The sequence below is a fragment of the Triplophysa rosa genome, linkage group LG12, assembly GCF_024868665.1.
Source record: "Triplophysa rosa linkage group LG12, Trosa_1v2, whole genome shotgun sequence".
In the NCBI taxonomy this organism is placed as follows: Eukaryota; Metazoa; Chordata; class Actinopteri; order Cypriniformes; family Nemacheilidae; genus Triplophysa; species Triplophysa rosa.
In genome coordinates, this window is record NC_079901.1 from 16,897,860 (window position 1) to 16,922,762 (window position 24,903).

Genomic DNA, 24,903 nt, shown 5'->3' on the forward strand with positions numbered 1-24,903 from the left:
CAGCAAGGCAAATAAACCAAGATCCTACATTGATGAAGCCGGTACAGAGCGACTTTATACTCAGTCAGAACACTCTGTGCCAGCAGAAGAAACCAAAGGGGTCCAGAGTGACACAACCAAAGTTCAACCAGAGTTCTCTGCTAGAGTACCACAGACTGCAAGGCCAAAGAGATAAATAAAGTGAAAAAGTGACTGCAAAAGCACATACTGAGAGAGGAGCTTTCAAGGAGTCAAGTGAGCCCACAAAGGTGGCTTAAAGACTATGTTCACTGTAATAAGCACATTAATGAGTAAAAAAAGGTTAAGTTAGGCAAAAGGGGAAACATGAAAACATAAATTGAGTTTTATCTTTTTAATATAAGAGAAATATTAGCCAAGACTAAATAGTACAGAACAACAAAGACAAACGATCTAAAGTATTAAATCTTTTCCTTTTCATAATTTCTAGTCACAATACTTTGCACCAAAGAACATTCTAATAATTTATGTCATGAAGTGGTCAACATGTTCACATAATACATGAGTAAATTGTGAAAGGTTTCCCTAAGCTTGAACATACAAGTCAAGTGGACCCTCGTGGTACTTGTACAAACCCCTACAAACATCACAGGATCTGTAAATTCGTTTCTACAGTATCCTACCCTATAGCACTTCACATCACAGGATAACACTTCTGTACCACTGTAGCAGAGAAACAATTACTACATGAAAGGTGTAACATCAATATCATCAAGCATGACATCAACAGGAACACAACATTTGTCATGGTCCCATGCATTACACAGAACATATCTTAAGAAATCAGGCCAAAACAAACTGCCAATTCGTGAGGAGGATTTTGATTCCCTTAATCACTGAGACCACTGATGTTGCAGGGTTTAACTTTAGAGTATTTGCGTCGCCTTTTTTGCATTTGTCCCTGAAAACGTAAATGCAGCCGTTGCAGCTGGCCACTTTCCACAGAGACGGCACGCAGCTCCACACTTCAGGAAACCGTAGACGGGTGAAGCTGTCCAGAAGTGGATTGTAGCACACCAGAGAGTCGCCTTCTGCCACCACAAAGATAAGGTCCTTATGGGCAGTGGCGTGCATGCATCCTGCAAAAGGCAACATGTAGGACTTCGTCTGACACCTCTGAGTGGATGTTTCAAAACATTGGATAAGGCGAGACGGTTTGGTGAAAAAGTCCATATCATTCTCTTCCCCACCCAAAAGGTAAATCGTGCCTCCCAAATTGACTCCCGCTGCTCCAGATACAGCTGTTTCTAGTGGAGTGGTCTCTTTCCATATGTTGTCCTGCACTGTGTAACAGATGACAGCATTGGAGAGTGTGTCCTGGAGGGTTTTGCCTCCTAAGGAGTAAATGGAATCTTCTGAGTAAACGGACACTAACGTGTGGTGGAGACGGTCCCGAGGCAGAGGGGCGCAGCGCTCCCAGTCCATGGTGTGCATGTTGCATTTCCACATGCGTCGCGGTATGGAGCCCCCTACGACGTACAGGTCACCGCCATGCTTGCAGGCAGCTGTGATTTGGTGACACAGGCTGTTCTGACCACTCACACTGATGGCATCATCCTCATCACAATGAAGAGACACTGCCAACGAATGTGTGCGCGTGTCTTCCTTCCCAATTAGGTATATGTGGACGTTTTCACCAATCTCCTAAAAAAAAGTGAAACAAGCGTGAGACCATTTGTTTGAAAAAGAAACTGCACGCACTAAAATAACTAACAAAACGTTTGCTTCTATTTGGGTTTTCATCTTCACCTTTAGGCTATCTAGAAGCATGTCTGAATACTCCTCTCGCTCAACTTTGTTGTGATTGATCCAAGATTCAATTGCTGCAGTTGGATTTTGTGAGCTTGGAACACCGTCTGTCAAAAGCAATACAAATTACAGCTGTTATTAAAAAAGTAAATTAGAATGTAAATAAAAATGGAGACAGTTGACCTAATATCCATGCTACAAATATTCTACAATTTATATATATACATACATATATATATGAAGAGTTTGGTTCTAAAATGAGATAACTCAAAAATCATGTTTTTTTTATTTTGTTAACATGTTTTTATTGTGTTAGTTAGCTGTATTTTTGTCTTATTATGGCTTAAATCAAAACAAACCAACTGCAGTTCGATGGATATTAATTGGAATGCACAATAAAAAAAAGATTTTTGAAAAATATTAAAAACGGAGTTATCTCATTTTGGAACCAAACTATTCATTTATACATATTTAGATATATAATTTTCATTTTCAATTTGTTTTACTGGTTTCACATTTAGTTCAACTTTCACGACCAGTAGAAAGTATAAATAAAATGCAAATTATAAATTGTAAGTAGTTGTAACTAATAAATTACAAAAAAATAATATAAAAAATATTTAAATGACAGGATGCTTTTAACCTAATTCTGGACATCGATACAAAGGATTATTCATTCACCTTTAATGATGTCTATGAGAAGGCACATTGGTAGGTTCAAGAACTCCTCTGTCTGGTGCAGCTGAACAAGATGGATCTTTGCACAGTGCTTGGCTGCCGTATACAACTCCTGGTCACTGTGTCTGTCCGCCAACCACATCACCTGGAATATAAGTGCAGTCATTTAACAAGTATACATTGTGTGTATGTACATTAAACATGCATCACCATTAGAAACTGATTTTTTTTACCTGCAGGCAGTTCTTGATTTCCACAGTTCGTGAAAGAAAACGAGAGCACTCCTCAAACAGGGCAATGAGCTGATACATGTCAGCCATCTCATAGGTGTCCTGCAGATTTTCAACCTGTAGTTTTATTGTTCCATGGTATATGTAGTCCACCAGCGACTGGAACACAGGTGCACTGACGTCCTTCAGCTCAATGTTGCGATCATAAGCTTCTCTAAGATTAGAGGTGAACATAGATCTGAAAAAGCTGCTCTGTGCCGACAGCACCAGGCGGTGAAGCTGGAACTCTTTGCTGTCCACAGTGACAATAACATCTGCAAACAGGCCATCCTCCAGACACAAGTCCATGATGCTCTTTACCACACGGCTGGAATGGGAGCGATCAGTGAAGGTGTAGCCCTGAAAGTAGCTCTCGTCCCCTGACGGACCTCCAACACTCCCATCATTACCAGACTCCATGGTATGCACTCTGCTGTGTGAACTAATCTGAAGGAGCTTCAACAGAATACTAGATGAATGACCTACTGTATGTCAGATGGGTGCATTCATACGATTTTTAATTGATGACAGACAGTAAGTTGATGAAGACAGAGGTTAGCATGGGATGTGTTCTTCGTGGCATTTTAGGAGCACAATTGAAACCTAAATACCTTTCTTAATATAAACAGCTAATAAGTATTCATGCATTTACACAGTTCAGTGATACAACAGTCTGTTTTGAAGGAACACCAATATCTCCACATCCAAAAGGTTTACTTTGTCAAAGCAGTTTGCCTACCAGATTATTTTCATTTAACGTTACTGATAAGCAGTGTGGCTATCGCTAACATAAACAATCTATGTAATAGCCTAGTTAATTTTGAATAACGTTACCTTTAAGAATCCACAACAGACGCAGCATAGTATACTCTGAAGATTGTATAAATGTAAACAGAACAAGCGTGTTAAAACAATACTAGTTATAAACGTAAACAGGAGCTAAAACATATTTATCTTACTACAGCAAGCGCTAAGAAAAACCAGAATCTCTTCTACACTGAGCGTTCATACTATGTGTTTGTGACTCTCCGCCGCCACCATGTGTTGGGGCCTGTTATTGCTGGAGACTAGTAAACAATGCAGATAAATGCGGTAGTTTTTCAATTCTATAGCGATTTACAGCGACAGTAAGAGATAAATTAGTTGTCAGTTGTTGTTTTTTTCAGTTGTTGTATTTATGTCAAGGAGTCAAATACTGTGGTTAAGCTGTAACTTTTCATTTCAAAATGTTATTTTGTAATTTGTATATTCAGATGCATTAAAAACTGCTTATTACACGGCTCGTTGGAATGCTTGATTCTGATTGGCCAGTCGCGACATTTGCAGGTTAGTTAATCCCAGATAACAACCGCTCAAAACTAATAACACACGGTAACGTTAACCCGGATGCAGCAAATCATTTTGACAGGTTTTTTGACAAATTAAATCTAAATATGTATTTGAATTACATATATGACATTATATTTACAAATGATTAAGCCAAATTGCCTGTTCGCAACATTTGAACGTCGTTTTTACCTTAAAACCGAAAGCAAACAGTTTATCCTCACAGAAGGTCTGCATTCTGTAAAAACGAGTAATAAAATACTTCAAATTAACATTTCATGTCCAGTTTTTTTCTAATGTGGCAAGTAGCCGTGTAATAAACGGGATAATGTACAAGCAGCCGGCTGTTATCACGAAATAACCCCCTTCAGTACAAGACCCTCCCTGTCAGGTTTTATTTCTGCGATATCAACCAGCTGCCTATAGCATACTTCTTTACTTGAAAGTGTGAATCTCTGCATTCTGTTCATTTTGTTTTATTTTTCCCTTATATAAATAATTTTAAGCCTAAATGCATGTTTAAATTGCCATAACTGACAAAAGAAGTGATACTGTTTCGTCTGTAGTTGCACAAACTAAGATCTGTCTGCGAAACCAGCCTAATGTGTGTTCAGTTTTCCAATGTAAACACAAGTTATCTTTTTGTAAGATGCATAATTGCGTATATGTACAATTGACGTTTTTACTGTACTCGGCTCCTCTCTTTCCATGCCGTTGTGAGTGCGCACTGGCAAGCATGCGATGAAATGCAGGATATTTAATTGTTCTTTTTATAATCTTGTTTTACACGTTTAAACTGTATAGCATATTTCTGTAAATGTTAAATTTATAGCTTCTCTTTCCATGTACATGCCATTGTCCGAGTCTCAAATTAGTCTCAAAAATATGATGAAATAACTTTCAAAACCCACAACCTCAGGCCTGCCATCTTCTTGGTCATAACTTTGTTTCAGATGTGAAAATCTTGACTCACATGTAAGTTTATTGTTAGTTAAGTGGCCTAACAGAGACATAGTTTTAATATAACAACATTTTATTGTATGAATAAGTTGTATATAAAATATATTCAAGTTCCTATGAAGAGATATAAAAAACCAACCAAACTAACTGTTTTTTAATACATTGAAATAGCACAAACATTTTCGTAAACCTACTAATAAAATCTGCTGATTATCCAGTTATCCAGTGTCAACACGGTCACTTTCTCTTTGCTTTTGAAGTCTTTGACTCTGGTTTGCTCTTGGCTTTGGTCTCTGTTGATGACAGAGATGACAGCTTTTTCTTCAGCTTGGCATTATCTTGAGATGTTCTTTTGTCTCTTTGAGGCTGCTGCCGTGCACTGTGCTGGGACCTAGAGGTTCCCGCTCTGCCTCTACCGCCCTCCACTCTTTCCTCTGTAAATTCCTGGTTTTGATTATCACTGTTTAGCAGCATGTCTTCTCGTTTCCAAATCAAAATATTAAACCCTGCAACAAAAGTACACAATTTTCAGACTCTACAAAAGTTACATCAATAAATAGTTTTTTTTTCAGTCAGCTGTATTTACCCATTCCAGATGCCAGAACATCCCCTGTTGGACTGAATTTGTTCAGCTGAAATAAACAGTTTGAGATACTTAGTACATGTGAAATGTAATTTGTACATGTAATGTTAATTACATTTATTTACTAAAATTTGTAAAGATGTTATAAAATCTTTTTAATAATAACAATAAAATTACTAAATTTGTATATTGGTCTGTAAATTATAAGACTGAAGAAAAAGGGTTCTTACAGATATGATGCCGGGGGTATTGGGGTCTCTGAGCTGATGCACCAGCCTACCACTGCTGGCATCATAAAAGTCAATAGTTCTCTTGTCATTGACAAAGACACGATCATCTGGGTACCGGCCAGCCACGATGATGTCATACATGGGATGCCAGGTTGCCTGAAAATAATAATAAATAAAAAATATTCAACGATAAAGTCTACAATTCCAAAACAAATTTTCATCAATTTTCAAAATCTGCAGTTTATGAACAGACTTTAATGGGTGTAAGGTGCTGGAACTGTCGATGAGGATGAGTAATAATTTGATCAGGTTTAGACCAGTCATACGAGCAGTAAATCCGGATTTGATTCATCTGGTCTGTAGTTAAGAGCTTGGTGCTGTCAGTGGGATTAAAGTAAGCTGTAGAGAAAGAAAGTGAAAACGTCTCAAATCATGATGAACTATATTTCTTTCCACATTTTTATGTTTTCATATCGTCACCTACCAGAATTGACCGGTTTTTCATGAGGCATCTTAGTCAGATAACTGCCTTTGTCTTTGATGTTTCTAAGGTCCCACAATTTAACCGTGGCATCAACGGAAGATGTTGCCAACAGCCAATCACACCGAGGGTTGAATTCTGCATGGGTCACTTTGCCTGTATGCAGCTTCTCATTTAAAACCTAAATACATGATGATGTTTTAGAGTATATCAGACAGATTTGCACTTCATTTTGGCAGAGAACTTTCTTTGTCAATTCCATCACTTACCTCATGTCCATCTAGACCAAGCAGGAGAAGTCTTCCAGCATTATCCCCTGTCACAAGCATCTGACGGCTTACAGACACATCTACACAGCAATACCAAGTACTACAAAAGAGATTTTAATCATTTTAAAATCGTGTAAATCATGTACATTACATACTATGCATATATTACATAATATAATGCATAGCAGTGGAAAAGGTGCATTTCAAAAAGCAACAGAATCATTACGATCACTCAGATATTATATATTGCCATAGAGCGACTGGAAAAATGTGACAAGTAAACACCCACTAACATTCCTTGTAGTATAACCTGCCGTTGGACCCACAACCCAAAAACTGAGTCACAAAATTTAGTACGCTAATGACGTATGCAGTAACACCGTAAGAGACATTTTCAAAAATGTAGTTGTTGTTGTAAGAGTAAAAAAAGTGTAGAACACAACGAGACAAATCAACAGTCAATCTGCACTGCATGCATAAGTGTTACAGCAAAACATCATACTCTATGACACTGACAACAGTATAAAAAGCATGTCTGCAATATCCCAACACTGTTGACCACACAGGTAGTGCGCTCACCAAAGATTGTGGTGGTCATGGCCACAGTCTGGGGTTCGAGACAATGTCTGACTTGGGAGGCCCTCAAATCTTTGCACTGTAAGCGTACCATCACCAGAAGCGACATAGACCTTGGACACATCTGTCGGACAAAACTTCATCTCCCCTATAAAGTCACCAGCACCTTTCTGCATGCACGCTAAACAGACAGCAAACAGACAAAGCTTGTTAAATGAGTTACAGCAGCTAGCAGCCACAAGTACTGTCATGACAGGAATGAGTCGATGAAAGAGGACAGCAACCAAACCGACACAAGAACATTAATCCTGACCAAACATGAAGTCTTTCTGCAGATAGATGACTGGGGGTAAGGAAGCAATGATCCTCAAAATAGCTAATAACATTAACAATACATTCAGATCAATGTTAAACAATCAAGTGATTTCACCCTCTGTTTTTACAGTGTTTTATATGCAGCTTCAAACCAACCAGGAGACCCCAAGTACTTTAAAGTTCAATGTATGAAATTTAGCGAAATCAAGCAGTGAGGTTGCGAATTGCAACCAACGGCTCACTCCATCCCTTTTTAGCTTCTTTCCTGAAAAAGATAACGTATTTACGAAACGCGCTCTGTAGAACAGTTTGTCCATTAAGGGCTACTGTAGAAACAACATGGCGAATTCAATGTAAGAGGACCCGTGGTGTAGGTAATAAAAGCATAACGCTTTATTATGTAAGGTCTTTATACACCTCCGAAGGCATAGTTATGTATATTATATTGCCTTTCTGTCAATAGATCCTCCAAAAAATTACCATCAAACATACACAAAAACCACACACAATGCCCGCTCTACCAATGACATAGAATGGAATTTGTGAAATGTCACTCAGTGTCACTCTCTCTCCAGTCACTCACTAGCGATAAAGATCCTAAAACTGTCAAAAACTTTTCGGTGCAAACTGTGTCAAAACGTTCGTGTAATTGAAACGCAAGTACCAGATACAATTTTAGGAGCTCTCTAGCATAAAGATGGCCACTGCACTGACAAATGTGAAGTAAACACCATTATTTACTTCATGGGTTACTTTAAAAAATAAAGGGCAGCCTTGATTGCTACTGAGGTAACATGCTTACTCCCATGAATGTGTTTCAGCAAACACTTGTACTACTGATCCACTGAAATCCCGAAGGGTGGTGGCACCCCCAATAGATGAGGTGAACAGCTGATTGGTATTAAATTGGTTAAACTTCATGCCTGTTACTGAGTCTCCAGCACCCATCTAGATAGAAAAAAGAGGGGGGAAATCTGAGCAGTTACCAAATTGGTATCCTTTAAATGATCTACTTTAACTTACTCAAATGTACACTTGAATCAAAATTATTTTCATTTATTAGTATTTGAATTAAATGTAATTATTTATTATTATTTATTGTTAAAGTGATTTAACAATTGCAAATAATAAACCGTGGAAGTACACATTAGAAACTTCTCAATATTGTTGTGTCACCGGGGCATATGGTAACTACCATAAGTAAAACACAGACACTCATTTTGATTCTGCTTTCCCTGCTTACCCCCTGTATGAATGTTGATTTATTCAGCGCATTATAATCCCACAGGATGATGTCTCCACCCTTGGAGCCCACTGCAACAGTTGTGGGGTGGGTTGGGTGCCAATCCAGACAAGTGACCCTTCGGTCAAAGTGGCTGGCTGTGCGATGCAGTCTGTAGGCTCCAAGAGAGCATGTGAAAGGCTCTTGCAGACACTGTAACATGAGGGAGAATAACCAAATTAAAATGGGGTTTGTCTGCTATAGGCTTACTCTAGTTCTGTGAATTTGACATAAAATTAATTTGCTGTAATATATGCTTCTCATTACCTTGCGAAAATGCACATGAATGCACTGTCCTAAGGAGCTTTTGTAAATGTAGTGAAGTATACTTGTTTGGCCCAATTTCTTTTGGCATCCAATCCATTTCACACTTGCCTGTATGTAGGTTTCTGATACAACACAAATAACAGTTTAAAGGGATAGTTCAAACAAAAATGAAATTTCTTGTCAATTCAAAGTAGTAATTTTGTGTTCCACAGAATAAAGTCATATACAGGTTTTGAATGACATGAGGATGAATAAATGATTTTTTTGGGGGGGGGGTGAACTATATATGCCTTTAACACTTTAGTAATTATTTAGTATTATTAAGTCGTCATCATATCACATCACCCTGTGCTCAGTGAGCAAAAAATTAAACGGAAACATTTTAAGATAACTCTGAACTTTTCACACCCGTTTTTGGTGACGACGACGAGGTCATGTCGTCTTTTTTGGCTTTCAGCTTCTTGGAGAGGGTCTGAGGAGATTCATTATTCGGTCTCTTTTTTGAATTGGCATTCTTCGTCTGTTTGAGCTCGTCCTCTCGCCATTTCTGTTTAAAAAAAACATGTCAAATTGCACAACTGCATTAGCGGCTAACACACGTTGCTGGCTGCACATACGATCGACTAGATACATGCATTTTATTTTTTACCTACACTCTGTGTACAATACATCCACCATCCAGACTTGTACATTTGCAGATCTTCGCAAAATATATCAACAAAGCATATCTCTACACGTGCACAGACAAGCAATACAGTGTGATTCAGTGACGTAACGAACCGACTGTTTTCGTAACTTTTGAGCGCGATACCTACTTTAACCACTGGATGACGAGCCATCACTGAACACGATTTTGTAAGACTGATTTTTAGCTTTGTTCGTAATTTTTTTTTTTAATTTCTGAAAATAGAATTAACTTGCTAATATAATCATCAAGTTATTAAATAAACAAAACAAACATCGCACAGAAACATATACAGTGCTCGACTTCATGCGGAGATGCAAAGACCGTTTGGAGTATGACATCATAGTACCGCGAGAATGTTTCGAGAGCACTGCTTTTGAATCGTTCTCGCGGTACGCGATGTAATGCGCCGATTGGTCTGCGCAGCTCCGTGTGATGTCGAAAACTGCGTCTAGAGTCTCGGATACGATGACTGCGTTGGCCAATCACAGACACTCAGGGAGCTACAGCTGACAACGAAAACAAAGAAAGGCATGTTTTCCGTCTCACTCGCCACTCATTGTCAGGATCGAATATCAAACATTCACTGTATGTTTATTCACTTCACTTCACACACTGACCGTCGAAAGCACATCAACACTTGGCGGTAAAGTGTGCAGAACGAAGACTTACGCTTTTTATTATCAAGAACAATTGTTTTTTGGAGTTATACATTTCATATTAACGTAGAGGTTTTAAGAGTTTTATGACAGTGTGAATAGCTTTGCACAGTTTGCAGCCATTTGTTTTTGCCTCACGGAGGATGTGGACACAGATAACATAAGATGATGTGAATTTCGTGATCTATTTTCGATTTGAACTTATGGCACGTGCCTTTGATAATGCTTAATGAGTTCAAGTTTAAGATATACAAACGTTCACGGTTGTGTACATTGACAACATATTGATGTACTATCGCCTTTTTGTTTTTTAAGCATCCCCACACATTAATGGTGAGCACAGATCAATCCAACAATATCAATCAATGTTTGGGAGCACCAGAGAAAAACATAATGTTCGTATTGTAACGAACCTCTTAATGAGGATGAAACGTTTAAAGAGAATACCTTTCAGGAGAACGACGGGTACACAGTAAACCAGATTCTTTGGAAAAATATATTACTTTTATTGAAACATTATATAAGTCTTAAGCATCAAGTTCAATCACCCACGGTTTCGTATGACTTTACCAGGGCCAATGACAAATACAGATATGATTCACGGCACAACACTACACTCTAGTGGTTACTCAAAGCACAGCACCCCCCCCCACACTTCCCAAATAGGAGTTTTAACACACGATATTCACTTCACACAGTGATATAAGTTGCCTTGCGCCACGCTAAGTACATACCCCCTAGGACCATTGTAACCGTTGCATATAAACTCTAAAAACAAACACAATCATTCATACACTCATACAGATAATGTTTAAAATACGGCACATCCCCGTTCTCCTCCAACGAACAAAACCCCGACCCGGGGTCTGTCCTTAGTCTTTTCCAGCTAACAAATGAAACCCTTAATATTTGGACTCATTTTCTGCCTACATGGTAAGTTATTTCTCAGCATTTACAGGAAACCCATATTTTCTAATACATTTTTATTTGTAAATTATGTAATAGATACTGTATGTAAGCTTATAGATGGTCTTGTTTTGCAAGGTTTTTCTTCTGGAAGCTGCTGACAGTGGTGCTGGTGATGGGTGATATACAGGATCCTTTCACCTGGCCCCTGCTGGTGTTCCTACTGTCATGCTGTGTGTACCCACTCACATCCAGCTGTGCTCACACCTTCAGCACCATGTCAGAACGGGCCAGACACATCTGCTTCTTCTTTGATTATGGAGCTCTCAGCTTCTACAGCCTTGGTATATAGAAATGAAATGCATATGGTCTATCCTTAACTGACCTTTAAGTGAGCTAAGGAATAATATAGTTTTTACTATAATAATAATATTGTATAATAATGCATGCATGAAAATGCATAGATCTAGATGAAAAGACTCCATTTTATTTTTGTATGTTTTTCATTATAATCTCTGTATATTTCTGTTATTTTATCAACAGGTTCTGCCATCACCTACTCTTTTTACACATTTCCAGAGAAATGGGTTAATAGCACTTTTCACACATACTAGTTCCTATAGCTGTTGTCAACTCCATTATCTCCACTGCACTGGCCTGCTACTCAAGGTAGAATTTGCTTAAAATATATATTGTTATACATATTGTCCTATATTTTTCACAATGTTAAAAGTGCTTTTTGAGGATATCTGAATGTGAAAATTGTTCATTATCATTATGCCTTTAGGTCTTCTCACAAATTAAAAGAGAAACTATGCAAACGTCTACGGATAGTGGCCTTTGTCTATCCGTATGTCTTTGACAATATTCCTCTCTTTTATAGAGTAAGTGTTTCAGCCGTTTTTTAACCAAATTAAAATTATGGTTTTGATTGCTATTTAATTTTAATAGACAAATTTGAATTGTTTTTGAATATTTCCTTCATAGATTTTTGTGTGTGTTGGTGAGGGTTGCACAGTAAATGAGGCCAATGTGCTTCACTACTGGCACATAGCACTGGCCGCTCTCACAGGCTTTCTTTTTGCCACACATCTGCCCGAACGATTGGCCCCTGGCAGTTTTGACTACATAGGTACTACAATTACAGGTCCATGGTTGTTTAAGCTAAGCATCATAAAGTCAGAAAACATGCCAATGGCTGTAAATCCTAATCTACATTATTGTGTTTTTATGCATCCTTCACAGGTCACAGTCATCAACTCTTCCATGTGTTTGCTATTATTGGCACATATTTCCAGATGACCGCCATTGAACTGGACATGGCTGTACGGAGACAGTGGCTTCATGCTCATTTGCTACCAATCACCTTTTCAAACACAGTGGGAGTAGCACTCCTCTCCATGATCAGCAGTCTTTGTATAATTTATGTCTTCAGTATGGCACTTTTCTCCACCAGAAGCATGAAGGAAAAATTGTCTGAGAAGTGACATAAGAACAGCAACCAATATACAGTATGTGTATTTGTCATGTTTTTTCAATAGAAAGACTTGCTTGTGAACAGCATGGGATTTTATTTTATCGGGAAAAAAATAAATAAGGGAACAAGATTGTATAATTTATGGTTAGATATTTGATTGTCTAGGTATACTTAAACATTTGCACGATTTCACGTTTCCATGTTTTTGAATGGAAATGCTAATTAATACTTTTTTTTTACAAAAGTGCCCCTTTTATAACCAGACTTTTTGTACACTTTATACGTAAGATTCTTGAATACATGTAAATTAAAGAATGTATGTTTGATTAATATGTTTGGTAATGAATATATTGTACATTTCTCTACATTTGGTACTCTAACATTTGCACCATTTCTTAACACGTTTCCATGATTTTGCACATTAATCATATTTTATTTATATAAGTGCCCCTTTTTAGTAATAAGCCTTTTTAAACACTGTATATGTAAGATTCCTGCTTATACATTTAAATAAATTAAAGATTGTTTGTTTAAATAATGTTTTGTAATATTGTTTGTTTCTTTGTACTGCTACTCTTAACATTTGCACAATTTTTAAACACGTTTTCATGTTTCCAATGCACATGCATAATATATTTGCATTAATGCCTTTTTAGTACATTTGTCGTTAAAACATTTTTTTTTTCATTTGTCAAAATGTAACTAATTATGCAGTGCTAATATATTTTACAATATATTAATGGTTCAAGATTGATTCTGGTCTGTAAAGAAAATCAAAACATTGTCCTTTGAGAAAATGTTACTAACCGGATATTGTCAATAACATTCTGCGGGGGCTTAGGGCGGGACTTCCGCCTGTTTGAGCCGTGGCTAAGATCGCTGATTGGCCGCATTTGAAAAATCAGTCTCTGACGAAGTATAGAGGGAACGTTTGAATTTCGACTTTTATGCGCAGACGAGGAGTCAGTGGCGTTGTAAAACATCTCAACATGATCAGGCAAGCGTAAGTACTTTATTCGTATTTGACGTTTGTTCAACATTTGAAATATTAATAGTATGCTTTTTAATCGTCTGCTTATTAACATAAACAAATTTGTCTTATGCTGAAGACGTTGACTTGTTGCCGTGTTGTAGCAGACGTTGCTAACAATTGTAACCCATTCAATACCTTTTTGCTTAGGCTTATTGATCTACTGGTTTGTGCTTTTCAGCGTTTTTAAATATATTGCTCGCGATTTCAAGTGTGGTTAACTAACTGTTTGTGTTTCTAAGCAGTTAAATAATAATAAAATAATGCAGCAATCAAGTACGGTCTTTTTGAGTACGATCGACAAACTCATGCAAAACAATGCCTGTTGCCCGTTAGTGTAACTGTTAATGTACAGTATAACACTTTAAGTGACCACTAACGTTATACATAATTATTTTTGTTCCGGAGAATCTGCTTCAGTGTAACGTTATCTAATAAAACAGTAACTTATTCTCCTACTTAGATTTTTGTTGAGTCTGCAACTAGATGTAACGTCCAAGACCGCTAACGTTAACTCAAATGGGAAAAGTTACATTGAAACACTCGTTGTGTAAATGGTGTCTAATTTGTTGTTTTTGTAATAGGAAGGGCAAGACCCCCCGCCGCCCTCCCCCGAAAAAGCCATCCAACACCCAGAAGGACCCTGTTGGAGTATGTAATTTGCTATATTCGCATTAAAAGAGACGCAATCGTGCTAAATGAAGTTCATTTGGAATATATTGGTAAAATGTAGTGCTCAAAACTATGACATTACTTATTTGTGTTTGGCAGGTGTATTGTCGCGTGCGACCTCTGGGTGCAGAAGATGAGGAATGCTGTATTGAGGTTATAAGCAACACCACAATTCAGTTGCATGCGCCTGATGGGCTCAAAGCCAACAGGAATGGTGAATTCAAAGAGGTTAGAGTCATTTTTTGTAATGCACTTTTTAGGGGGATCTTCTTCCTGTTGATCTGCTTAATTTAACGGTATTTCTTTATTTCAGACCCAATACTCTTTTAAAAAAGTGTTTGGAATCAAGACAACACAGCGAGAGTTATTTGAAGATGTTGCCAAACCTCTTGTGGAGGACCTTATTTACTGTAAAAATGGTAATATAAATATGCTTCTTTTACACACTTTGATTTAATATGAAGGAAGACACTTGACTGACTGAAAGCAATTTATGTTTCTTGCCCAACAAGGTCTGTTGTTCACCTATGGTGTCACTGGTAGTGGTAAAACACATACAATGACTGGTTCTCCGGGTCAGGGCGGGCTGCTTCCACGTTCACTCGACATGATCTTCAACAGCATCGGTCCCTACCAGGCCAAGAGATATGTGAGCATGTTTGTCAATTTTTCTTTCGTTTAATTGTTTGGGTAACGTCGAATCCTTCAACCATGGTGAACTGTTGTTATCTTTCTGTTACCAGGTTTTCAAGCCTGATGATAAAAATGGCATGGAAGTCCAAAATCAAGTGGATGCACTCCTGGACCGACAGAAGCGAGACAGTCAGACAACTGTACCCAAGACCCCAACCACAAGGTATTTCCAGCTATCGAATCAAGCTTGTGCCTAATATACAAAGTCATTTTTAGATTGAATGGATTGGTTTTAAATGTTTGGCTTTTAATGTTTTTCTGGTTTTGCAGGCGAATAGACCCAGAGTTTGCTGACATGATCAGCCCAGCAGAGGCTTTTAAGGCTGATGGAGTGGATGAGGATAGCAGCTACAGTGTCTTTGTCTCTTACATTGAAATCTACAACAATTACATCTATGATCTCCTGGAAGAGACTCCCTTTGACCCAATAAAGCCTAAGTAAGTTGCTTATTGTGATAATTGGTGTTGACTAGATTTCAACAGTTGACTTTGTTGAAATAAATAGCCTGATCTTCTTCTGTATTCTCACTTTTGAAAACTGTCTTTGGTACTTACATATGTTTATGGCTTTATGTTTATGTATATTCTTTTTTTTAGCATTAATTGGTGATTGACAGGTTTTGTTTTATTTAGTTTGATATTAACTGACCATGGATTTGGTTGAAAATATCCATGGTCAGTAAAATGAAAATTATAACAAAATTGTCACAGTTCTTAAAGGAGTCATATGACACGGCTAAAACGAATATTATCGTTTGTTTGAGATGTAATGCAAGGTGTATACACGATTTGAGGTTCAAAAACGCTGTATTTTCTGCATACTGTGCTTGTTTGTACGGTTAGTCGTGGCCTAATGGTTAGCGAGTCAGACTCGTGACCAGAAGGTTGCCGGTTCGATTCTCATGGCCTTAAGTAAGGCACCTTACCCCTACTTGCTCCCCGGGCACTGCAGTGATAGCTGCCCACTGCTCCAGGTGTGCGTGTGTTCACTACTGTCTGGATGGGTTAAATGCAGAGGTCATGGGTCACCATACCTGACAAATAGGTCACTTCACTCTTTGCCCCGCCTCTCTGAAACGTTCAGATTTTTAACAAAGCCCATCGCTCTGAAAAGCGAGGTGTGCTATGATTGGCCAGTTAACCAGTGCGTAGTGATTGGTAGAATACTGCAAGCATGTGACGGAAATGTAACGCCTCTTACCATATTTGGAACATCAGGTTCCAGAGCAATTGTACTGACAGGTACGCCCACCTTACTTGCGTATACATTTGGGTGGTCTTAGTCAACTCATACCACGAACTGACGTAGATTTGTGGGGGTGTGGTTACACGAGGCGTTTCAGTCTGGGTGATTCGCTTTTAGATAGAATGCATCTTTTGTTCCGACACTTTAATTGTTGCAATTTTACATGTCTAATACATGCATGGGCAACTTATAACACACCAAAGACTATGTATTCACGCCATATGACTCCTTCAAAATAAGAACACTGTCAGTATATATTACAGATGTTCACAAAATGGCCAGATTTCTACCATGTTATTTGCATGGCCAATATAACAGTCTGAAAAGTTATACATTTATGAATTTAGTTTATAGATACATTTTTGTTTCTTTATTAGGTGGAATGGTGCAGGCACACCTCTGCGAAACAACACTGAGTTCATGTACGTGGCCAGTGGAATCCATTCTGAGACAGACTTGCTGCCTCTTATCATTCTTTTCTTTGATTGTGTAGCTGTTGTGCACATCCTGCCTTTTCAAGTGCTTCTAGGAAATCTGTGTCTGCTTTGTCTTGGCTGTGTGTCTTGTGCTTTTGTTTTGGTTGCCACCCGGTAGGCGTTCATGCTGTAGCTGTGATTTATTGCAACTTGGCTGAAGGACCTGCTGTATTACAGACATGTTATCAAAAGCTTGAATTTTATATTTCAGACCACCACAATCCAAACTACTGCGTGAAGATCAAAATCACAACATGTATGTGGCAGGGTGCACTGAGGTGGAAGTAAAGTCAACTGAGGAAGCTTTTGAAGTCTTTTGGAGAGGTGAGCTGATGTTTTCTTTAAAGGGATAGTTCACCCAAAAATGAAAATTCTGCCATTTACTCACCCTCGAGTTGTTCCAAATCTGTATAAATTGCTTGTGACCTAACAGTTCTTATCACCATAGACTACCATTATAGAAAAAATTACAATGGTAGTCAAAAGTGCCCCAAAACCGTTTGCTTTCCTACATTTTTCAAAATATCATTACAGAACAAAGAAATGGTTAAAGCCATTTTTTCTACTATGGTAGTCAATGGTGGACAAGAATTGTTTGGTTATACGCATTCTTCCAAATAGCTTGCTCTGTGACCTGTTCCTTTTAAACCTGTTTGGTTTACATGGAGTGTTCTTATGAAATTTTGTGTGCTGAACACAGGTCAAAAGAAACGGAGGATCGCTAACACGCAGTTGAACCGCGAGTCCAGCCGCTCTCACAGTGTGTTCATTATTAAACTGACACAAGCACCTCTGGATGCAGATGGAGACAATGTGCTACAGGTACCTGTATCCTGAGTCATGTTGGGTTTAGAAAAAATTGGCTTAACTTAAAAAACAACAACTTTAAAATAGCTCAAGTGTAGCTTTTAGGCGTTCGTTTCAGTTATGCTAAAGGTGAGGTCTATGGGCATCTCAATGAACTTTTTATTCACGTTTAAATAATGACATGTATGGGTTTGGTACCCCCTAGTGGACAAACCATGGTTCAACAATAGCCTTTTCTTGACTGTATGATGTAGAATGAGGAATGCTGTTTATTAAGACACAACTTGTTGCGTTAAAGTTTGGGCTTCAGCACTGCATATGTAGTTCTGTGTTAACACTGTGGTAATATAGGGAGTTTAACATAATTGAACTTGTTCAGGATAAGAATCAGGTGAATGTGAGTCAGCTGTGTCTAGTGGATCTGGCTGGCAGTGAACGCACCAGCAGAACCCGGGCAGAGGGCAGCCGTCTTCGTGAAGCAGGTCAGACACTGGCACAAAAAATGGAGATAAATACATTCACAATGTTTGTCTATGTTTTATGAATACAATGTTTTTTTTTTATAGGCAACATCAATCAATCTTTAATGACTCTGCGCACATGTATCGAAGTTCTGAGAGAGAACCAGATGTGTGGCACGAACAAGGTTTGTGTGAATTTTATACAACATCCATGACTGTCTAAAAACATGTTTTAACATCGAGACACTATCCTCTCTGTTCTCAGATGGTTCCATACAGAGATTCTAAAGTAACCCATCTATTTAAAAACTACTTTGACGGGGAGGGCAAAGTGAGAATGGTAGTCTGTGTCAATCCAAAAGCTGATGATTATGAAGAGACCCTGGTAAGTAAAATCAGCAAAAGATGCTGGTCCACTCTTTTTTATTAAATCTTGTGCATGTTAAAGCGCTTTTCCACCATCGTGCCGAATCTTTCTCGTTGCTTAATCGTTCCACTCTGTGCCGATCCATGCCAGCCGGTATGTTAATGGTTTCATTTTCCACCGCAGGGCTGATAACGGAATTTTTTAGAATGTAAACACAAACGCATCACACGCTGCCTCGGTAACACAAGAGACTGAGCTATAACGGCTCTGCGCGCATTCATTAGCACGATGAAAATTCCGAGCCGAGAACAGTTTGTGATCGTGTCGTGTCGAACCAGGCTCACGTGGAAACATAACTGTAACCGTTTCAGACTGTGCTTAGAACGATTCGGCACGATGGTGGAAAAGCGCTCTTGGTTTATAATCTGACATTTGAGTTTCCTAATTTTCTGCCTGTAGCTGGTGATGCGCTTCGCTGAGATGACTCAGGAGGTGGAGGTCGCCCGGCCTGTTGACAGACCCATTTGTGGCTTTGCTGCAGGCCGCCGACAAAGGAACCAGGCCTTTAAAGAGGAGCTGACCCGGAGGCTAGAAGATCGTGGTGGCCCTGTCACTGGAGGTATTACTCTTATGGAAATTCTCTTATGGAATTCTTTCTGAAATCGCTCCGTAACTCTTCTCTATCCATCTTCAAAACACAATTGAAAAAGTACTTGTTTGAAATTTATTATCAATAATCTTGCATCTTTTCCTGTATATTTGTATGTTTGTTTGAAAATTTATTTTGCTTGAAAGTGCTCATTGTAAAGCGACCTTGAGCTTGTGGAAAGGCACCATATAAGAATAAACTACTTCTGAAGCTGCTTTTTTGCATGTTTCAAGTCATTTTTTAATTTGTTTTTATTTTGACCTGTGATTGTGTGCTTTGCAGAGTCTCCAACAGTATTAAGTCAGCTCCTGCAGTCCTTTCCATCTCTGCCTGCCTCTGAAATCGCCGGTCCTAATGATGATGTTACTCTACCCAGACTCATAGAAGCCTTGGAGAAGAGGCATAAGATTCGCCAGATGATGGTTGAGGAGTACAATAAAACTGGTAATGTCTCTATTACTATTAAAGGGGTCATATGACACGGCTAAAACGAATATTATCGCTTGTTTTACATGTAATGCAAGGTGTATACACGATTTAAGGTTCAAAATCACTGTATTTTCCAAATACCATTCATGTTTGTATCTCCTCTTTGTCCCGCCTCTCTGAAACGCGTGGAGTTTTTACAAAGCTCATCACTCTGAAAAGCGAGGTGTGCTATGATAGGCCAGTTAACAAGTGCATAGTGATTGGTCGAATACTGCAAGCGTGTCACGGAAATGTAACGCCTCTTACCATATTTGTAACATCAGGTTCAAAAGCAATTGCACTGACGGGTACGCCCACTAGGGATGTAACGATTCACTCAGCTCACGATACGATGCGAGTCACGCTTCTGATCTCACGATGCGATTTATTCACGATTTACTCACGATTTATTTTTACAAAATGAGTTGAAACAAATTAGAAATGAACAACTTCCCTTGCATTATTTCTTAAATGCTTCACGTTTCTTTGTATAATAAAATAATGTTTTATTTCAAATAACAAAACTAAACTGCAATTTTATAACAAATTAATAATAGAAAAAGTCTCTTTAATATAAACAAACTAATACTGTCTGAGCTTTTCTTGGATTTTTTTGCATTTAAGAAATATCAGCATGTCCACGTTTAGATTTGCAGTGAAAATAGCAGCCCCTGCTGTTCAAAAAATGTATTGCGATTCAGTTCACACCTCAACCGATTTGAATCGTCACTCATTATAACCGATTTTCAACCGGCTCACGGTGAATCGTTACATCCCTAACGCCCACCTTACTTGCATTTACATTTGGGCGGTCTTAGTCAAATCATACCATGAACTGACTAGATTTGTGGGGGTGTGGTTACACGAGGCATTTCAGGCAGGTTTGGGTGAGCATTCGCTTTTAGATAGAATGCATCTTTTGTTCCGACACTTTAATATTTGCAATTTTACGTGTCTTATACATGCATGGGCAACATATAACACACCAAAGACACAGAAAAACATGTATTCGCTAATAATAATAATGTTTATGCCAAACTGACATTCAAGCAAAACTGTATTTTCATATTTCTGACCTTCTGTTTCAGCCAACATGCTCAAATCCATGCTTCAAGAACAGGATGGTAATTTTGTCGCCAAGGAGAACTTCATCAGCGAGCAACGTGGCCGACTTGGCGAAAAAGACAAAATGATCCAGAACCAGAATAACGAGATTGATCGTCTGGAAAAGAAATCGAAAATGCTGGAATACAAGGTACTGGCTCATGTGGTCATAAAAGTTCAAGAAAATAAGTTTGTGCACTCAAAACCAGGTTGCAAAAAAACATGCTTGCCAAACATAGCATGAGTTGCTTGCATACCCAGGTATGCAAAGGTATACTCGTTTAAACATTGATTCTGAGGTTTGAAAAAAATTGAAAATTGATTGTGAGGGTGATAAAATGCTCATGTAAATAGTGTTTTTTTGTTGTTGCAAGAAACCTTGACTAAGTGGGTTAAAAAAAGAAATGTTGAATGGCTTGAATGCATTATTTTTCTTCTGTGCAGATTGACATCCTACAGAAAACCTCCAACATCCATGAGGAGGACAAGCGAAGTCTACAGCATGAACTGGATAGCAGAGAACAGCGGCTGCAGAGGGAATTGTCTGATAAGAGACGCATGGAATCACGCATGCAGGGCATTGTCTCCGACACAAAGCTGAAGTGGGAGAAGGAGTGTGTGAGTATCAATAGTGCTGTTTACAAACCATACGTTCATTCTGTCCTTTGAAGAAATTGCGTCTTAAATGCTAAATCAGATTTTTGGATTTGGTTGTCCATAGAGCCTCTTTATTTGTGTGTGCAGGAGAGACGGGTAAATGCCAAGCAGCTGGAGATGCAAAACAAGCTCTGGGTGAAGGATGAGAAATTGAAGCAGCTCAAGGCCATCGTAACCGAGGGGAAATCAGAGAACCGACAGCCACAACGGCCCTCGAGAGAAAAGGACAAAGTGCCCCCCAAGAGATCCGTCTCCCCATCGCCGGTTCCCGTACGTTTAACTGACATGCGTTTCTAGACCGCTTGAACTGTAACTTCATGTCTAACCTACTACACAAGCCTTCGTCTTTGCATGGTCTGCTGTGCAAATGCTCGGCACACTTAATGTTTGTGCTTTTAATGTTGTAAATGCTGTTTTTAATGTGTTGCATGCAAACCGTGTGTACTAATCCGATGTCTGCAGTCTTCCTACAATAGCTCCCAGTCATCGCTCTCTTCTTTGGAGCCCATTTATAACTTCACTCAGATGGTCAGGCCAGATCCTTCCTCCCCCAGACCAGACAGTGTTTCTGTGGCCTCCTGCATCTCCGAGTGGGAGCAGAGAGTGCCACAGTGTCCCAGGCAGGGTAGCCAGTCGCCTCCAGACAGTAGGAAGAGAGTTCAGGGCCTTCCCAACAGTCTTGGCAGGAGGAGAGGCAGGTGCTGGGCCGGAGAACATGAGGTGCCCGCCCAGCCAGCAGATTTTGAAGCTGATCACATGGTCAGTGGAGTATCTTGCTGTAGTTAGGTAGACTTTCATCGAGACAGTAAATTAAAATAGCCAATGCTTAATACAGATCTTTGATCAGTTTCTCAGCTGTATCAAGTGTTACGTTGACAATCTGTGTGTAAAATAACTGATGGATTTGCTGCTTATTTCAACTTCATGTAATCGTTTTGATTGCTGTTGTGCACTTTTAGACAAATAAATTGTTTAAATCTTCTTGGTTATTATCTTTTACTCTTGAGCTTAACACTACAGTGCTATGTATGACAATGAAAGATTGCTTAGCTGAGCATGTTTAGCAAAACCTTCATGATTGTGTTCTGAAACTTAGTTTGTGTTCCTGTGTAGTGTTGCAGATACACTAACGCTTCAACAGGCTTGAAGACGGTCTCCTGTTTGTCTGACTCTGCTTGTGTTTTAATTAAATAGACTGTGCCGCCAGTTCGGCCTCTACACAGACGCTCGCACTCCGCAGGTGGGGAGAGGTGGGTAGATCACAAACCCACCACTAATGTGGACCTGGATACAGTCATGCAGCCGAACCTCCCTAACGCCATCAAAGTGACGGCTCCAAGTGAGAAAGCTCTCTCCAAGTGTGACAAGTATGTTCTGACTCACCAGGAAGTGGCTTCAGATGGGGAGATTCAGACCAAGCTAATCAAAGTAAGCTCCTCTTGCTCGAGCAGCTGGCTAAAATGGGTTTGATTTTCAGGTGATCCATGTGCTGATCAAATGTACCGCTTTAATGAAGGTTGCTTTAGAATGTTAAATCTTTTGCTTTTCTTCAGGGTGAGGTGTTCAAAACTAGAGGCGGAGGACAGTCTGTTCAATTCACGGATATTGAAACCCTGAAGCAAGAAAATCCTGCTTCAGCCAGGTGATTTGATTTTTGATTTCAGTGGAGGCCATAAATATTTAGCTGTGTTTGTGGATGGGCAAATGAACTGCTGTGTGTTTTGTCTGTAGCCGTAAGAGGCGTTCATCAGAGTCTGGCCCTTCACATGAGGGTGAGCGTAAGGATGGTGACTGGACCGATGTGGAGACGAGGGTAAGTTATTCCTGCCTGCTTAGACTTGTTTCTTGCATCCTAATATTACTTTAAACACTGAGGAATGACAACCCACATTTGCATCAGTGATGTCTTTGTGGTATTTATTTGGTTAACACATCCACAGTTGACGTAATGCTAACAGCAAATGTAACGTGAAAGGGACGGTTATATAGTAGTTTTGCAGAAAATTTGAAGCTAAATTAACTTTTTTTCAAAGGTTTTACCCAACACTTTGTAGACCAGTTGCATCTATATTATTAGGAATCCTAGTGATGCAGGTCTTATTTTCTGACACTGTCTTTATCTGCGTTCTCTAGTGCTCTGTGGCTGTTGAGATGAGAGCTGGCTCAAATCTGGGACCTGGATACCAGCACCATGGATATCCAAAGTAAGACACATTTTTTACATATAAAATTGTGTCCTTGGTCACACAGGTTATTGACTGTAATTTACTGTTTTGCAGACGCAGGAAGCCTTAAGATTGCCTTCGCATTGCCATCACAGACGAGTCCTTTTTTTTATTGAAGCCTCTCATCACTGTGTGCAATAGCAAATTCACTTTATAATATTTAACTTTTTAAAATGCGTTTTATATGTAAAAAAATACTTTCTTTTATCATTTCCACAAGTTCACCAAAGCTGTTTATGTACTGCATTTTCTACTTAGTGTTTTTGTGTAAAATTCAGGTCTTTTGGGTGGGCTTTAAAGCAACGTGTGTTGCAAATGTTTTATTTTCTAGCTGTCACTTAAGCACATCAAGCATTTGTGTGTTTAAAATGTGAACTTTTTTGTACTCCACTTTGCATTTGGGCAGTTAGGTCAATCAAAGCATTTGCTATTTTAAAAAAAAATCTTTTAGGGAATGTAGTCATTTTTATGACTTTCAGTACAAGTAGGCAGCACCTTGGAGATGCACCCTTTACATTGTATTTCTCACATGTATTATATTGCTGCAGACAAACTGTTAATAAACAGCATTTGATGCGCGACATGTTCGGTTTGTGTAGTGACTGTTTAATTTTCTTTTATGTACACTACCTATGAAAATAAGATTTATTTTGGTTCGTTGTTTTTGGTACAACTCTTGCCAGCTTTTGAGCCTTTGATGTTGTTTTATAAGGAAACGGTAGATGGCAGCAGTGTGTTACTTTACATTATTCAGAATCCTGTTCAGGCGATTTAATTCACAGGCATGTCTTTCTTAGTGATTGTCTTGTGATCTTTCTAAAAACGGGAAACAAATGTCATGTATTGCGGTAAATTAAGAATTTAATTTTAGGTGGAGGTTTTCAAACAAGACTTATTTTGATGAACAGGTGGCCACGCCCCAAACTCACGTCATTGGTCGATGCAGTTCACATGATTAACAACGTTTTTATAAACATTGAACGCCAGTGTTCCTCAAACAATGTTTGTTTTTATCTAAATTCGTAAACGAACCGAAAAATAATTTGACTTATATTCCTAAAAGAATTATATAGATTTTTTAATGTACTCAGTTTATATTGGTAAACCAAACAATACCTTCATTTAGTCCACAAACAGACCCAAGATTAACACTCCAAAACATTTGTGTATGAAAACGATTAATCTATTGATTTATTCTAATTTATTTTAATATTTCCTTTATTCGGAGTTTGTATTATCTTAATCCTGTTGAAAATACAACGACCTTTAGTGCTGGTGACCACATGACTTCCTAGGCACGTCAATATAAAATTCTTAA

General features: G+C 38.7%; 4 protein-coding genes across 5 annotated transcripts; 2 read left to right on the forward strand and 2 right to left on the reverse strand.

Moving 5' to 3' along the window:
* Positions 1–337: 337 nt before the first annotated feature.
* Positions 338–3,716, reverse strand: kbtbd4 (kelch repeat and BTB (POZ) domain containing 4). Its single transcript, XM_057348090.1, has 5 exons — positions 3,549–3,716; positions 2,679–3,170; positions 2,449–2,590; positions 1,768–1,874; positions 338–1,662 (listed from the first exon to the last, which is right to left on the reverse strand). Exons 2-5 carry the CDS (start codon positions 3,132–3,134, stop codon positions 802–804), a joined length of 1,566 nt encoding a protein of 521 aa, XP_057204073.1. The 5' UTR covers positions 3,135–3,170; positions 3,549–3,716; the 3' UTR covers positions 338–801.
* A 1,287-nt stretch (positions 3,717–5,003) lies between these two features.
* Positions 5,004–9,548, reverse strand: ddb2 (damage-specific DNA binding protein 2). Its single transcript, XM_057347955.1, is given in 12 exon segments — positions 5,004–5,312; positions 5,315–5,506; positions 5,587–5,632; positions 5,814–5,969; positions 6,067–6,212; positions 6,298–6,475; positions 6,564–6,663; positions 8,257–8,402; positions 8,698–8,889; positions 9,004–9,125; positions 9,412–9,521; positions 9,523–9,548. Coding segments are annotated over 12 exon segments (1,533 nt in total). The 3' UTR covers positions 5,004–5,193.
* A 1,625-nt stretch (positions 9,549–11,173) lies between these two features.
* On the forward strand, positions 11,174–12,740 carry paqr5a (progestin and adipoQ receptor family member Va; the record flags this gene model as incomplete). The annotated part of the gene is given in 7 exon segments (XM_057347645.1): positions 11,174–11,280; positions 11,392–11,597; positions 11,797–11,862; positions 11,865–11,922; positions 12,041–12,137; positions 12,241–12,385; positions 12,499–12,740. Coding segments are annotated over 7 exon segments (921 nt in total), but the record flags the coding sequence as incomplete, so codon positions are not given.
* A 900-nt stretch (positions 12,741–13,640) lies between these two features.
* Positions 13,641–24,159, forward strand: kif23 (kinesin family member 23). Of its 2 annotated transcripts, XM_057348057.1 has the most exons (23): positions 13,641–13,733; positions 14,345–14,411; positions 14,532–14,660; positions 14,746–14,851; positions 14,945–15,081; positions 15,176–15,288; positions 15,396–15,563; positions 16,749–16,793; positions 17,059–17,171; positions 17,548–17,669; positions 18,034–18,136; positions 18,221–18,300; positions 18,381–18,500; positions 18,942–19,101; positions 19,414–19,575; positions 20,688–20,854; positions 21,148–21,321; positions 21,448–21,630; positions 22,555–22,788; positions 22,914–23,002; positions 23,092–23,173; positions 23,494–23,564; positions 23,640–24,159. In XM_057348057.1, the coding sequence occupies exons 1-23, from the start codon at positions 13,678–13,680 to the stop codon at positions 23,653–23,655; spliced, it is 2,697 nt and encodes an 898-aa protein (XP_057204040.1). In that variant the 5' UTR covers positions 13,641–13,677; the 3' UTR covers positions 23,656–24,159. The 2 variants fall into 2 exon arrangements, with proteins under 2 accessions (XP_057204040.1, XP_057204041.1); XM_057348058.1 differs by lacking the exon at positions 16,749–16,793.
* Positions 24,160–24,903: the final 744 nt, after the last annotated feature.